Here is a 14,138-nt window from a genome sequence, read left to right as displayed (position 1 = left end):
AGTGATACATTTCAAAATATGGTTCAATCATCTTATTTAATTGATCTATCAATTAACACATTGGGAGTACCTGAGAGAGCTTAGAAGAAAAACCTTTTTTGTAACGGTATAAGCCAAAGGGGGAGTGGGGACACAGAGATTTTTTTAAAAGCATGAAAAATATCTCAATTTATATTTTTCCCCCAAATAGCAACAGCATCATGAGGAAAAGAATAAAAAGAAATTGGGCAAATGATCATTCTTGTGAAGTGACAATCCTTTATTCATTTTTAAAGACCGGGAACAGAACAAACAAACCTGATAAACTAGGTTTGGTATTTAACCTGAGAAAGAGAATACCAACATTAACAAAGCCCTAATATTCATTAATGCTTTCTTTCTGGTGTGCAGGAGAAATGGAGCAAAGCATCTTTTCATATATTTACTTAAAGGTAAAAGTTCCCCTCTCACATATGTGCTAGTCGTTCCTGACTCTAGGGGGCGGGGCTCATCTCCGTTTTAAAGCCAAAGAGCCAGCGCTGTCTGAAGGCGTCTCTGTGGTCATGTGGCCAGCATGACAAAACGCCGAAGGTGTACGGAACGCTGTTACCTTCCCACCAAAGGTGGTTCCTATTTTTCTACTTGCATTTTTACATGCTTTCAAACTGCTAGGGTAAAGCTGGGACAAGAAACGGGAGCTCACTCCATTACGTGGGATTCGAACCGCCGAACTGCCGATCTTTCTGATCGACAACCTCAGCATCTTAGCCACTGAGCCACCGTGTCCCTTCATCTTGAACCTAGAGTCTTAGACTATTAATAATTGTATTAATAACTTAATATTCAGTGATGTTCTACCAGAACTAATGTTACATGTTCTCTTTGGCTGAGATTGAAATAATAGGTTCTGAATCATTGATACTTTTCTCACACCATGCCAATGGAATATTTTTAGTGAGCATCTACTACAAGGGCCTTGCTAAGGCCGCCAGATTTAGACTGACGCAAAAGTTCCAAGCACCACCAGATGGCAGCAAAGATACATGAAACACTTTTGTGCCACCTACTGCCCCTCTGGGTTTCTGAAAATTCTAAACATTGCAGCCAAGATTTTCTGTTCAATTCCACAAATGATCATCGAAGTCTAGCAGACCAGCTGGCGGGCTTATAATAAGAGTTTTCCAAAGGTGATTCTAGCTTTATGGAATTCTTGGGTATTTTTATTATTTATTTATATCCTATCTTTATTAGTTTTATAAATAATTCAAGGTGGCCAACATATCTGATACTCCTTCTTCTTCCTATTTTCCCTACAACAGCAAACTTGTGACGTGCATTGGGCTGAGAGAGCATGACTGATCCAAAGTCACCCAGCCAGCTTTCATGCCTAAGGCAGGCCTGGAATTCATGATATCCTGGCTTTAACCACTAGACCAGACTGGCTCCCAGGCTAGAAATAACTGCTCTTTTTGAAACACATGAGAAATACTGGTTTTTAAATGTGTGCTTATTACTTCTACTTACTTTTTTAATGGTTTTTGTTTGCACCAGGGCAAGTTCTCGGTTTTCATCTGCTACATACAACGAAAGTTTCACGTAAGGATCACTGCAACAGAGAAACCTGCTGTTAACATTACATTACATAATGTAATTTCCTAAGACGACTTATTGTCAAGCTGTTGTATTTGTATACTTATGAAATTTGTATTGTACTGTTGAAACCAGTTCAATTCCCCAAGGCTTGCAAGAAAATAAAATAAAATAAAATAAAACATCTGCCCTAATGAAAATTAAAAACAAGCATGAAAAAACATCAGTAACTCACACACATGTAGGCACGCCATTTAAAAAATTCTCTATGACTCTCTCCTTAACATCAGAGCGCAGAACAACTCAACAAGTCAAACCAACATCAATAAGTAATAGCAAAAATCACCTTGAAGACCAAATGATGAAGGTAAAGATCACATCCAGAGATCCTCTGGAAGAGTTTCAGCTTTTTCTAGCTTCTGGAAGTCCACTACTGAAAGTCTCCCTAATTTCTAGAGACTAGGTGACATAACTGAAAATGTTTACTAGCCTCAGCCACCCTTCACCTCATGCATCACAAAAATTTGATGCATATGTAGGCCTCTACTGATTGGCCTGGATGGAAGTCATCCTGGAGGTGGTTACTGGATTAAACAGAAGACCCCAACTCCGCTCCACTATCTATCTTAGCTGTTTTTCTGCCAATGTTAACCTCATACCCTGTTTCCCCGAAAATAAGACCTCCTCGGATAATAAGCCCAATAGGGCTTTTGAGTGCATGTGCTAAAATAAGCCCTCCCCCCAAAATAAGCCCTCCCTGAAAATATTGCAACACAGCAGCAGCCACGAGGTGATCACACTTGCCGCCTCCTGCTCCTCAAAAATAATAAGACCTCCCCCGAAAACAAGGCCAAGTGCTTATTTTGGGGGTCAAAAGAAAATAAGACCCTGTCTTATTTTTGGGGAAACACGGTATTTACTCTTCTACTGTTTAACCTTTAATAATATTGTTTTATCAGATTGTAAGCTGCCCAGAGTCACTTGATAGTGAGATGGGCATCATATAAATTTCATAAGTAAATAAATATGATTCTGTCAAACGGCTATCTAAACTATTGTTGAAAACCTCCAGTGAGGGAACACCATAAGTTTAGCTGTTCCATTGCTTAATACCCGTGTTTCCCTGAAATAAGTGCTTGGCCTCCTTTGGGGAGGTCCTATTATTTTTGAGGCGCAGGAGGCGGCGAGTGTGATCACCTCATGGCTACTGCTGTGTTGCAATATTTTCAGGGAGGGCTTATTTTCAGGGGAGGGCTTATTTTAGTGCATGCGCACAAAAGTCCGATTGGGCTTATTATCCAGGGAAGTCTTATTTTCAGGGAAACAGGGTAGTTCTCACAGGAAATTCCTCTTTAGTTCAAGTTGGATCTTTCCCTGTTAAGGATTTCCGCTCGTTGGAATTGTACTGTATTTTTCATATTTGACAAGTTACTCTCTTCGCAACTTGGACCTTTTTATAACAATCCCCATTAACACTTCCAGATTTTGATGGGGTTATTAATCAACTTCGACCTGCTCTTCTCCATAATGCATGAGAACAATTTTTAATTTTCTCACAACTAACAAATCCAATTGGCTGCCTTTTGTGTTACAGAGAGGCATCTACTTCAATTCATCCCAGCATTCCAGAGAATCTTGTTCTCAGCTCTGAAATTCTCTCACCAAGCGATGTTCTGGAAAGCTTCCTAAAATACAGTTTTTGTTCCTTTGTAAAGCCATTCTAATATATTACCCAGCAGACCTCTGGTTTGACTTTTCTTACAAAGCAGGGAGCCCGCTTGGCAGGCAGGATTTAAAGAGAAGCTGACACATTTGGAGAGAAGGAGAGAAAAAATGGCACCCCTGGGATTTAATTTCCATCGATTGACAGGATGACATCAGCTCAGAAACACGACTCTAACTCACAGAATATATTTACTTCCCCCTTGGCTTTCTACATAGCAGTGCCGTAGCTAGAAATCAAGAAGTGTATTTGTTATTTCTATTTTCACGCTCTACAGCAGAGGTCTTCAAACTTGGCAACTTTAAGACTTGTGGACTTCAACTCCCAAAATTCTGGTCTTAAGTCTTAAAGTTGCCAAGTTTGGGGACCTCTGCGCTACAGTTTTGTTGCTACAGAAGTCCAGAGTTTGAAGTATTTGCAACGAGCAGAAAAGTAGTTTGTAAGCAAAAAGATCCCAGTAACAAAATGGGAACAATTAAACATGGTTACTGGGTTTACACATCATGCTACCTTTAATCACAATTTACTGAATAAATCATTCCTGGCTAAGTTTACACAACACGCTAAATAAAATCTGGACTACATCTGAACCCAATCAGTCATAACTGGTCATATCTCATCATCCATTAGATGACACATTCATTGGATGATTAATTTATGATCTTCTTTGAATAGCTTGGTATGATGGTGGGTGAACAAAGCTGTTAGCTGGATGTTCCTGTCCTGATTATCTTAAAATTCTTCTATGTTAAGAAGAATGAATGATGATGCTTGCTTCTCAAAGCACAGAGTCCATTTGGGCTAACTCATCACATATAATGCTATGAAGATGATGGGCAAAGTTTGACTCATTTATTCTTCCATCTTGGGACAAGATCTTTGATCCAAGTTAGTATCTGCCACAGGATTTGTATTATCTGTATGGTTGAAGCTGATCTTCAACTCCAGTAGTTCCAACTTCTCCTGTGCTTCTTTGACCATCATGGCATGAATCTTGGACCTCAACATCAAAAAAAAAACAAAAAACCTTTAAGCCAATACTTCAAATTCTGCCCCCTTCCACCAATTAAATGGATAAGAGTTTCTCGATCTTCACAATTGTAAAATGGGTGGACTTTGTTGTCAGTGGTTGATGGCCATCAGAAAGATGGATATCTCTTATCATGATGCCAGGCCTTAAATGATATTGAAGTGGGCCTAAATAATTCATTCAAGATTCTGCACTTGACTTGACGGATGAACCGAGTCCAACATTTCTGGCTCGAGATTTTCTTTTCATGGTGTCTGTTTTCGCTGGCAGAGCACTCAGGCCACTACAGGCTCCCCTAATACGAGTGATGTTGAGCTGGACACACCAACCATGACCCCCCAAGGTCAAACACAATCCTGATGCAGCCCTGAATAAAATTGAGTTTGACACCCCTGCTCTAGAAGATCATCCCCCTGAAGTGAGATCAGCCTCAATTAACCCTTATGGCCTTCTGGAAAACCTTCAAAGTATGTTCCCCCCCCCCCCAATCAGATTTGCGGAACCCCTGATGGGATAGAGCCCTTGCACTGGTTAAATGCATATGAGATTTTAATTAACCCGCTCACAATCTTGACTGTACTTATGTTGATTATTTAATTGCCTTAATTGGTTCTTATATTCAATTTTAAATGGTTGGTTTTGTTGTATGCCACCCAGAGTCACCTTGTACAAGATGGCCAGTCATGTACATTTGATTAAATAAATAAATAAAATATGTGTTTTAAAGAGGCTTCTCTTAATGCTGGGAAAAAAATATCCTCTTAATCAGCATCCCTTTATCTCAAAGTTATGTAAGTTTCAAACACCGGGCTATGACTAACATACAAGTATATTTAAATAGTTATGTAACGGTGACTTATCTGTGCTGATTTGCAGTTCGTCTTGTGCAGAAGGCACAGAAAAGTTAAGGAAAAATCCATCAATATGGATAGTTTAAGTATCATGTAGGATGAATGAATTGATCTAAGACTGCTAACTGAACTGCCAGTCATTAAATAAGCATTTTATGGAGCTTCCCCCATTAAAAGAAAATCTGTTTTCATATATATTTATAACTGAGGTTTAGCAAGTTCCCAAATTTTAAATATATAAAATCATGTTCAAGGGAAAAAGTTTCTTACAGCAAACTTTTCTTGTTTTCTTTTCTTCACCAGATGTTTTGACTACCATTAAGCTGCAATTTTAAAACAAACTTGCGGGTTCCGTATCTGATCTCATCCTTAAAAGCAACCCTAAAAAAAATAGTTTATTTTGGCTTGGCATTGGTGGATCTTACAGAATTATGGTTGACCTCTTAGTTGCCACATGTACATTAAAACGCTTAGCTGTTCCAGACTGAGTACATCTGAACACATGGCACTTTAAATAGCTGGAATGATTTTTTAAGTTATGTTTTATTTATCAAATTTATACTTGCTGCCAGGCCAAGTTGCTGCTCAGCTCTTTAAATCTCACAAGCAAGCTGATTGATTTCATTCTCTTGAATTTCTATAATTTCAATTTGAGAACAGCAACAATAACAAACAAAAAAAGTAGCGGCAAAACAGATGAGTTATTAGAAAGTGCAATACTTGCACACAAAGACTATATTTAATAGTTTCAAAATAGGTGTTTTCCCCTTTCCAAATTCTTATTGCTGACTGAAGCTACTTGGCATCAAATTACAGCTATACTTCATATTTGGAAAGTTTCTGCACTGCATTTTAAATTTCAGGAACAGCAGGAATATTTTATGATAATTTTGTAACCATAACACTGAAATATTGCATGATTTCAGCATTACTGATTTTGGAAATTAACAGACAATTCTGCTGCATATTCCTTAGTTAATTTAAATGCACACATTTTCCTCCATGAAAAAGTATTTTTTTAATCTTTTATTTATTTATATCCTGCTTTTATTACATATAAATAATTCACGATGGTGAACACACACCGTACTCCTTCCTCCTCCTATTTTTCCCATAACAACCACCTTGTCAGGTGATTTGGGTTGAGAGAGTGAAATATATAGGAGATGAAAGAAAGGACTTCAATTTTTAATAATAAAACAACTTGACTCTGCAAATTTAGTAGGTTCTCTTAAAAACCTGATTCTGTTCAAATGATTGAATTAAAGGAGGCTTCATGAGTTAGAACAGGGGTGTCAAACTTGATTTCATTGAGGGCCGCATCAGGGTTGTGTTTGACTTCAGATGGCTCTGGTTGTGTGGCTGGGGATGGGCATGGTAGGCATGGCCACTTGTATTAGAGGGGGCACTGGTGGTGGCCACGTGCTGAGGCCTCCCTCACTCTCATTATAATCTCCTTCCTTCCTTCCTTCCTTCCTTCCTTCCTTCCTTCCTTCCTTCCTTCCTTCCTTCCTTCCTTCCTTCCTTCTCTTCTTTTTCCTTTCCTCTTCATTCTCCTTTCTTCTTCCTTACCCTCTTTCCCTATTTTTTCTTCCTTTCTCTCTTCCCATTTTCCTTCTTTTTCTTTGTCTTTCCTCTTTCCCTTTCTCCTTTCCTGCCCCTTCTTGCATGTTCAAACGCAAAAGGAAAAACATTTCTCCTTTTGTTTTGTTTTTAGTTTATTTCAATAGCCCCTTGCCAGCAAAAACGGAGGTCAGAGGGCCCCCGTGCACCTCGCCCCCCTGAGCTTTGCTGTTTCCGGGGTGGCCTCGCGGGCCAGATATAAGTGCCCTGTGGGCCAAACCCAGCCCATGGGCCTTGAGTTTAACACCATTGAATTAGAATATCTCATTCTTCACCACTGCCTTTGAATGTATGGTCTTCATCCATCAAATATTTACCATCGCGACCCCCCCCCCCAAAAAAATATGCATGCTGCTTTCTCCTCCTCCTAATAATTCTGTGAGCTAGATTGGTAGGCACGAAGATTGGCCCCACTGCAGATTTCTGTAGATGACCGTAAAACTTCACAGTTCTACCCAACTTTCCTCAACATGGTGTCCTCCAGATGGATTGGGCTTCCCCTTGTAAAATTCCCCGATAAAATTGTGTTTTAGTCACTACCATTTCTAACTTTTACTGTACACCATCTGAAGAGGTTTAGTCACTGCATAACCTATTTCCATGGAAAGGATTTATTGCCACTGAAAAGTAGCAAAATAAATTATTTTGGGGCCTGGACCTGTTTAAGTGATGATCGCAGGAGGATCACAAATCCTACTTAATGCCAGAGTATAGGCAGAAAGCTGCCACTAGCCCAGTACAACGTGGAAAACATTTCCTCAAGCAGGACTATCAAAGAGCAACAGTCTAGTTTCCCAAGTCTTCTGAAGAATGAACCTTTAAGATTATTTTTTGTTCCATGGCTGATTTCAGAGCGTAAGAGACTAACTTGGCTGCATAAAGTCCAAGTTCCTTGTATGTTTAAGTAAAACCTCCTCTGCCGTTTATTTTAACCGCTACAATGCATGTGTGGACTTTGAGGGAGGAAAGAAAGAATATTTATGCTTTTGAACTTTGGTGTTGCAGAAGACTCCCGAGAAATGCTGTGGACAGCCAAGAAAACAAACATCAAACAAATCAATCCAGAGTTCTCGCTGGAGGCACAGATGACCAGGCTCAAATTATTCAACTTTAGACATACTATCAGTAGTGGGATTCAACCGACTGGTTCACTTTGCGGGTGCGCACACGCGCACACACGCACAGTCCATTTGAAAACAGCTCTAAAACATACCGTATTTTTCGGAGTACAAGACGCACCTTTTTTCCTCAAAAAAGAGGGTGAAAATCTGGGTGCGTCTTATACCGTATTTATTCGAGTATAATGCGCAAAATTTTGTACCAAAAAAAGGAATCAAAGTGTGGGTGCGCGTTATAAACGAGGGCTGGGGTGGGGTGGCAGTGGCGGCTGGGGAAAATTTACTTGGCATGGTAGCCCCTGAAGCATTCGATCCTGCCGACTGGAGGAAGAGCAGCGGCGGCAACGATCCTCCCAACTGAGGCTCCTTGGCACATGGCGGCTGCGGGGGGTCCCGTCTTTTTGTCCTGCGGTTCGACCAAGACGCTGTAGATGCTGCTGCTGCCGCCGCCACCACCTCCGCTCTCCGACGAAGCCCCCTTGGCCATGGTGCATGGGGGGATTCCCGAGTCCCGGTCGCCCCCTGCCAGACGGATCGAGATCCTGCCGACTGGAGGAAGAGGGTGAGAGGCGGGTCCTGTGAACGGCGGCAGCAGCGGCGGCGATACTCGCAACTCAGCTGCCTGCCGCCTTTCCCCTCCTTTGTCTCCCAGCCGGGGCGGCCCGCCGCCGGGCAACAGTCACAACTCGGCGGCGGGCCGCCCCGGCTGGGAGACAAAAGAGGGGAAAGGCGGCAGGCAGCTGAGTTGCGAGTATCACCGCCACCGCCTCCGCTCTCCGATGAAGCCCCCTTGCCTCCCAGCCAGGCAATAGTTGCAACTCGGCGGCGGGCCGCCCCGGCTGGGAGACAAAGGAGGGGAAAGGCGGCAGGCAGCTGAGTTGCGAGTATCGCCGCCGCTGCTGCCGCCGTTCACAGGACCCGCCTCTCACCCTCTTCCTCCAGTCGGCAGGATCTCGATCCGTCTGGAAGGGGGCGACCGGGACTCGGGAATCCCCCCAGGCACCATGGCCAAGGGGGCTTCGTCGGAGAGTGGAGGCGGCGGCGGCGGCGATACTCACAACTCAGCTGCCTGCCGCCTTTCCTCTCCTTTGTCTCCCAGCCGGGGCGGCCCACCGCCGGGCAATAGTCGCAACTCGGTGGCGGGCCGCCCCGGCTGAGAGACAAAGGAGGGGAAAGGCGGCAGGCAGCTGAGTTGCGAGTATCGCCGCCTCCGCTCTCCGACGAAGCCCCCTTGTCTCCCAGCCGGGCAATAGTTGCAACTCGGTGGCGGGCCGCCCCGGCTGGGAGACAAAGGAGGGGAAAGGCGGCAGGCAGCTGAGTTGCGAGTATCACCGCCGCTTCTGCCGCCGTTCACAGGACCCGCCTCTCACCCTCTTCCTCCAGTCGGCAGGATCTCGATCCGTCTGGAAGGGGGCGACCGGGACTCGGGAATCCCCCCAGGCACCATGGCCAAGGGGGCTTCGTTGGAGAGCGGAGGTGGCGGTGGCGGCGGCGGCGGCAGCAGCATCTACAGCGTCTTGGTCGAACCGCAGGACAAAAAGACGGGACCCCCCGCAGCCGCCATGTGCCAAGGAGCCTCAGTCGGGAGCAAAGGGGAGGCCGTGGACTCCTGCAAGCCGACCCTGGCCTTGCCGCCCCGCGAGAGAGAGACTTGGACCCGGCAGATGGATTTCATCATGTCCTGCGTGGGCTTCGCTGTGGGGCTAGGCAACGTGTGGCCCTTTCCCTACCTGTGTTACAAGAACGGGGGAGGTGAGCAACCTGTGGCCGTGAGGGCTGGTGGAAGGGATGACGTGGGGAGGGGGGTCTCCAGGATTTTTGCCAATTACAATGCTTGGTGTGAAACAAAATTTTATACCGATTTTTAATCAAAAATTAGGGAGTGCGTGTTATACACGTGTGCGCGTTATACTTGAATAAATACGGTACACTGAATACAATGGCCTCCTGAATGCCCCCCCCCCCGGTCGCACAAATGGTCATGCATAGCCTTTAGGAGGCTTCCAGAGTGCTCCTGGGGGCCAGGAAAGGCAAAAATGAGTGGAAACCAGGCAGTTTTTTGCTCGTTTTCGCCCCCCCCCCCCAAACTCTATAAGCCTCCTAAAGGCTATGCATGCTCTTTTTGTGACAAAAACCGGGCCCGTTTTCATGAAAAACAGGCCGTTTTTGGGAGGTCTGTAAAGTGCAAAAACTTTTTTTAAAATTTGTCTCTTCAAAATCTTGGTGCATCTTATACTCCGAAAAATACGGCACCTTCTACTGCAGTTCCGGGGAGTAAAACAACTGGTGGCAATCCGCTCTGCTGCGCCTCTCAGCTGGGTTTCAGACAAAGGAAATATGAAACAGACTAGCGCAGGGGCAGGTGGGTGGGGCCAAATGATCGCCAGAACTACCGGTTCGTGCGAATCTGAATGAACCGGCTGAATCCCACCCCTGCATATTATGTGAAAACTTAGTTCTCTGGAAAAGGCTCTACTGCTGGGAAAGGTGAAAGGGACGAGAAGAAGAGAATGACCAGCAGCAAGGTGGAAGGACTCAGTTACAATGGCAATGGGTGCACTGTTGGGAAACCTTAAAGACCAGAATAGGGAAAGTGTCAGGCCTGTAGTTATGTTCTTTTTAGGATCTTTGGCCTGCCACACTTTCTTATAATTTCCTATGCTGTTTCATTAGTGTAGTAGTTGGGAGGGGGGAATAGAAAGGAGTAGGATTGTGGAATGTATTGTTGACATTCTTTTATAGAAGCCAAGGTCATCTTTTGTCTCCGCACCTCGACACCTGACCGGAAGCAGAGGGGTGTAGATGCCAGCGTGGAAGATGATGATTGGAACATATGATGGATTATGGGATGTGGGGATAGATCATGAACTTCCAACTGGGTGGAATTCCAAGAAGAAAATCAGTGTTGGAATTCCATAGACGTGCTAACTTGCCTGTACGAATAAATTGGACCTTTAAGGATAACTTTGCCTTGGACAATGATTTAATTCTGCATGGTATTTAGAACGCTAACAGAAAGATCATAATGGAGAAACTCTTTCTATATCAGGGGCGTTAAACTCAAGGTCTGCTGGATGGATCCGGTCCATGGGGTACTTAGATCTGGCCCACGGAATCATCCTGGAAACAGCAAAGGATCGGCCCGCGGTGCCTCTGCTAGCAAAAACTGAGCTCAGGAAGACCATGTGTGACCTTCCTGATCTCCACTGGCAGAGGGCTGCAGGAGGCCATCTAAGCCGAAAATGGAGCTTGGGAGCCTGTTTTCACCGGCAAAGTGCTCGGGCCACCACAGGTCACGACATGAGTGACGTCAAGCTGGCCACATACACACACACCAGCCCCCTCAAGGTCAAACACAACCCTGATGCGGCCTTCAATAAAATTGAGTTTGACACCCCTGATCTATATGGTCACTAAGAGTCAACATTGACTTGGCACACAGTCAAATAAACAATAATGCGTGTTGTTTTGGTTTTGGTTTTGAAGTATAACCAGACATATATTTTGACATCGTTGTAATTGCTTATTATAACTCACCAATATAAATAAATGGTAACATTTATTTTCGTTTGAGTCAAGCTCAAACCTTAGTGACTTCATGGATATAATGAGAAATAGATTTATTATTACTGATCTTAATTTTTATCCTGCCTTTTTATATATCTCAAGGCAGCAAACACACCTAATAGTCCTGTTTACTATTTTTTCACACACTAACAACCCTGTGAGATGGGCCTGGGATGAGAGATAAGGAGGGGGGCTGGTGAAAAGTCATCCAGTTGGCTTTCATATAAATGGGAGGCCTAGCACATCTGGTTTCTAGGCTAGCCCCACTGCACCAACCTGTTTCTTTTTATTTATGTATTTACATTTAAATTATTTATTTTTATCTACATATGCATCAATTACAGATGAGGTTCAGGGAATTTGTTTAGTCCGTATTTTAAAGGAGCAACCAAGTTCATACTTCCCAAATTAAATATTAAATAGTAAGGGTAGTCCTCTGCTTATGACCACAACGGAGTCCAAAATTTTAATGTTCCTTAAGACAGTTAAGTGACGTTTGCCCCATTTTGCAATCTTTCTCGCCGTAGGTGTTAAGTGAAATCACAGCAATTGTTATGGTAGTAACACAGTTGTTGAGTGAATCTGGCTTCCCCATTGACTTTGATCGTCAGAAGGCTGTAAAGGGGGATCATACGTATGACCCCAGGACACTGCAACCATCTTAAATGTGAGTCAGTTGCTAAGCATCTGAATTTTGATCATGTCACCATTGTGATGCTACAAGTGTGAAAAATGGTAATAAGTTACGGTATTTTTCAGAGTAAAAAACGCACCAAGATTTTGAAGAGGTAATTTTTTTTTAAAAAAAAAGTTTTTGCACTCTGCAGGCCTCCCAAACCCTCTGCATGCCTTCTTTTTTGTGAAAAATGGCACGCAGAGAGTTTGAGAGGCCTACAAAGTGCTCCTGGGGTTTGGGGGGCAAAAACGAGCAAAAAATGGCCCGTTTTTTTTGCAAAAAACAGGGCATGCATAGGCTTTGGGAGGTTTGGAGAGTGCTCCTGGGGGAGGGCAAAAATGAGCAAAAAACGACCCATTTTTCGTTCGTTTTTGTTCTCCCCAGCCCCCAGGATCACTTTGCAGGCATCCCAAACCCTTTGCAGGTCCATTTTTGTGAAGTAACTCGAGGACTCCTTGTAATGCAATGAGGTTGTACACTTTTTAAATTCTCCACAGTTTTCCGCTTTAAAAAGAAACACCAATAGAAGAGAATATTTGTAGCCCAGTGGAACTGTGGAGCCCTTGGTGCTCTCTGAATTTGAGTGCTTGCTTGCAAATGTTTTTGTAAGTCTAAGACTGAAGGTGTTAACAAGTCTGCTAAACCCCTGCAAGCAAACAACGAAGATCAGAGAACACCAAGGTGTCCACAGTTAAAATAAAACCACAAGGCGTATATAAAAATCTGTATCTTGAAATACAGTGCACGCAAAAAAGCTTACTTTAAATTGAAATGACCAGAGGACAGTAAGGATTTGTTTAAGTAGTGGTTGACGTGGAAACAGATGGGCCATGAATTTATGAAAGAAAACATGCAAAAAAGGATACGAATGGATAAAACACAAGGAGAGCATTTTACGCACGTTCCAAAGATAGAAAGGAGAATGCTGATTCCCCAAAGTGCAGTGAATTGAAATAATGGTCCAATCAGTGCTTAAGAAGACAGAAAGGAAATTTACCTTCCATTCAGTGGAAGGAGATTTTTTTCCCCTACTAATTGTGGCTTTTTTTTTTTTACATAATTATGGCAAGTTATACATAATTCCAGAATGTGGAATTCTAGTAAGGAAAAACCCTTAAGTCCCTTGTTGCCAGTTGGCCACTGTTGGGGATTTCGTGAGCAATAGGAGCAACAAAAGACAAAATGAAAGGTTTGTACAGAACATGATTCAAATTCTACAGGCCCCCCTCATGATGGGAATGGAATAAGGTAAAGGTTCTCCTCACACATATATGATAGTTGTTCCCAACTCTAGGGGGCGGTGCTCATCTCTGTTTCGAAACCAAAGCCAGTGCTGTCCGAAGATGTCTTCGTGGTCATGTGGCCGACATGACTAAATGCCGAAGGCGCATGGAATGCTGTTACCTTCCCACCAAAGGTGGTTCCTATTTTTCTACTTGCATTTTTTACGTGCTTTCGAACTGCTAGGTTGGCAGAAGCTGAGACAAGTAACGGGAGCTTACTCCATTACACGGCGCTAGGGATTCGAACCGCCAAACTGCTGACCTTTCTGATCGACAAAGTCTTAGCCACTGAGCCACCGCATCCCTTGGGAATAGAATAAAGGAGTACAAATAAAGCTGCCCTGGGAAATAATCACCCAGGTAAACGTGCCTCCTGCCACTATAATCTACCAGCAATGTTCAGTGACTAATTTGCTCTGTTGCTTTAAAGAACATTCTATTTTTAGAGCTTGTCAGATCCAAGTTTACAACTCAAAGACACATTCCCCCATCAATGCATTCACCTGGAAGATTTGCATTAGCAAGCAAGCAACTTCCCCATCAGCATGAACCAGTCAATCTCCTGTTTCCTAAATGATTAGCACTTATATAACATTGTTCCCAATAGAAAGAAAGCTGGTTTGAGATAAGACTGCTTAGCCAAAGGGAGCTCCACTCTCAACATAATTGACCCAGCTGTTAAGCAAATTACTCCAGTA

At 43.4% G+C, this 14,138-nt stretch overlaps 1 protein-coding gene across 7 annotated transcripts in view; it reads right to left on the bottom strand.

Annotated features, from left to right (window-relative positions):
* NEDD4L (NEDD4 like E3 ubiquitin protein ligase) overlaps positions 1–14,138 on the bottom strand; it is a 344,860-nt gene that overhangs the window by 168,049 nt on the left and 162,673 nt on the right. For all 7 annotated transcript variants that reach the window (XM_081945708.1, XM_081945710.1, XM_081945712.1 and 4 more), the window contains one exon: positions 1,504–1,585. In XM_081945708.1, the coding sequence (XP_081801834.1) occupies positions 1,504–1,585 (82 nt within the window). The remainder of the gene's footprint in view (positions 1–1,503; positions 1,586–14,138) is intronic.

The sequence above is a fragment of the Natrix helvetica genome (assembly GCF_964273705.1).
Source record: "Natrix helvetica genome assembly, chromosome: 2".
Classification (NCBI taxonomy): domain Eukaryota; kingdom Metazoa; phylum Chordata; class Lepidosauria; order Squamata; family Natricidae; genus Natrix; species Natrix helvetica.
Note: the sequence above shows the minus strand (reverse complement) of the source record. Positions and strands in the feature narration are given on the sequence as shown.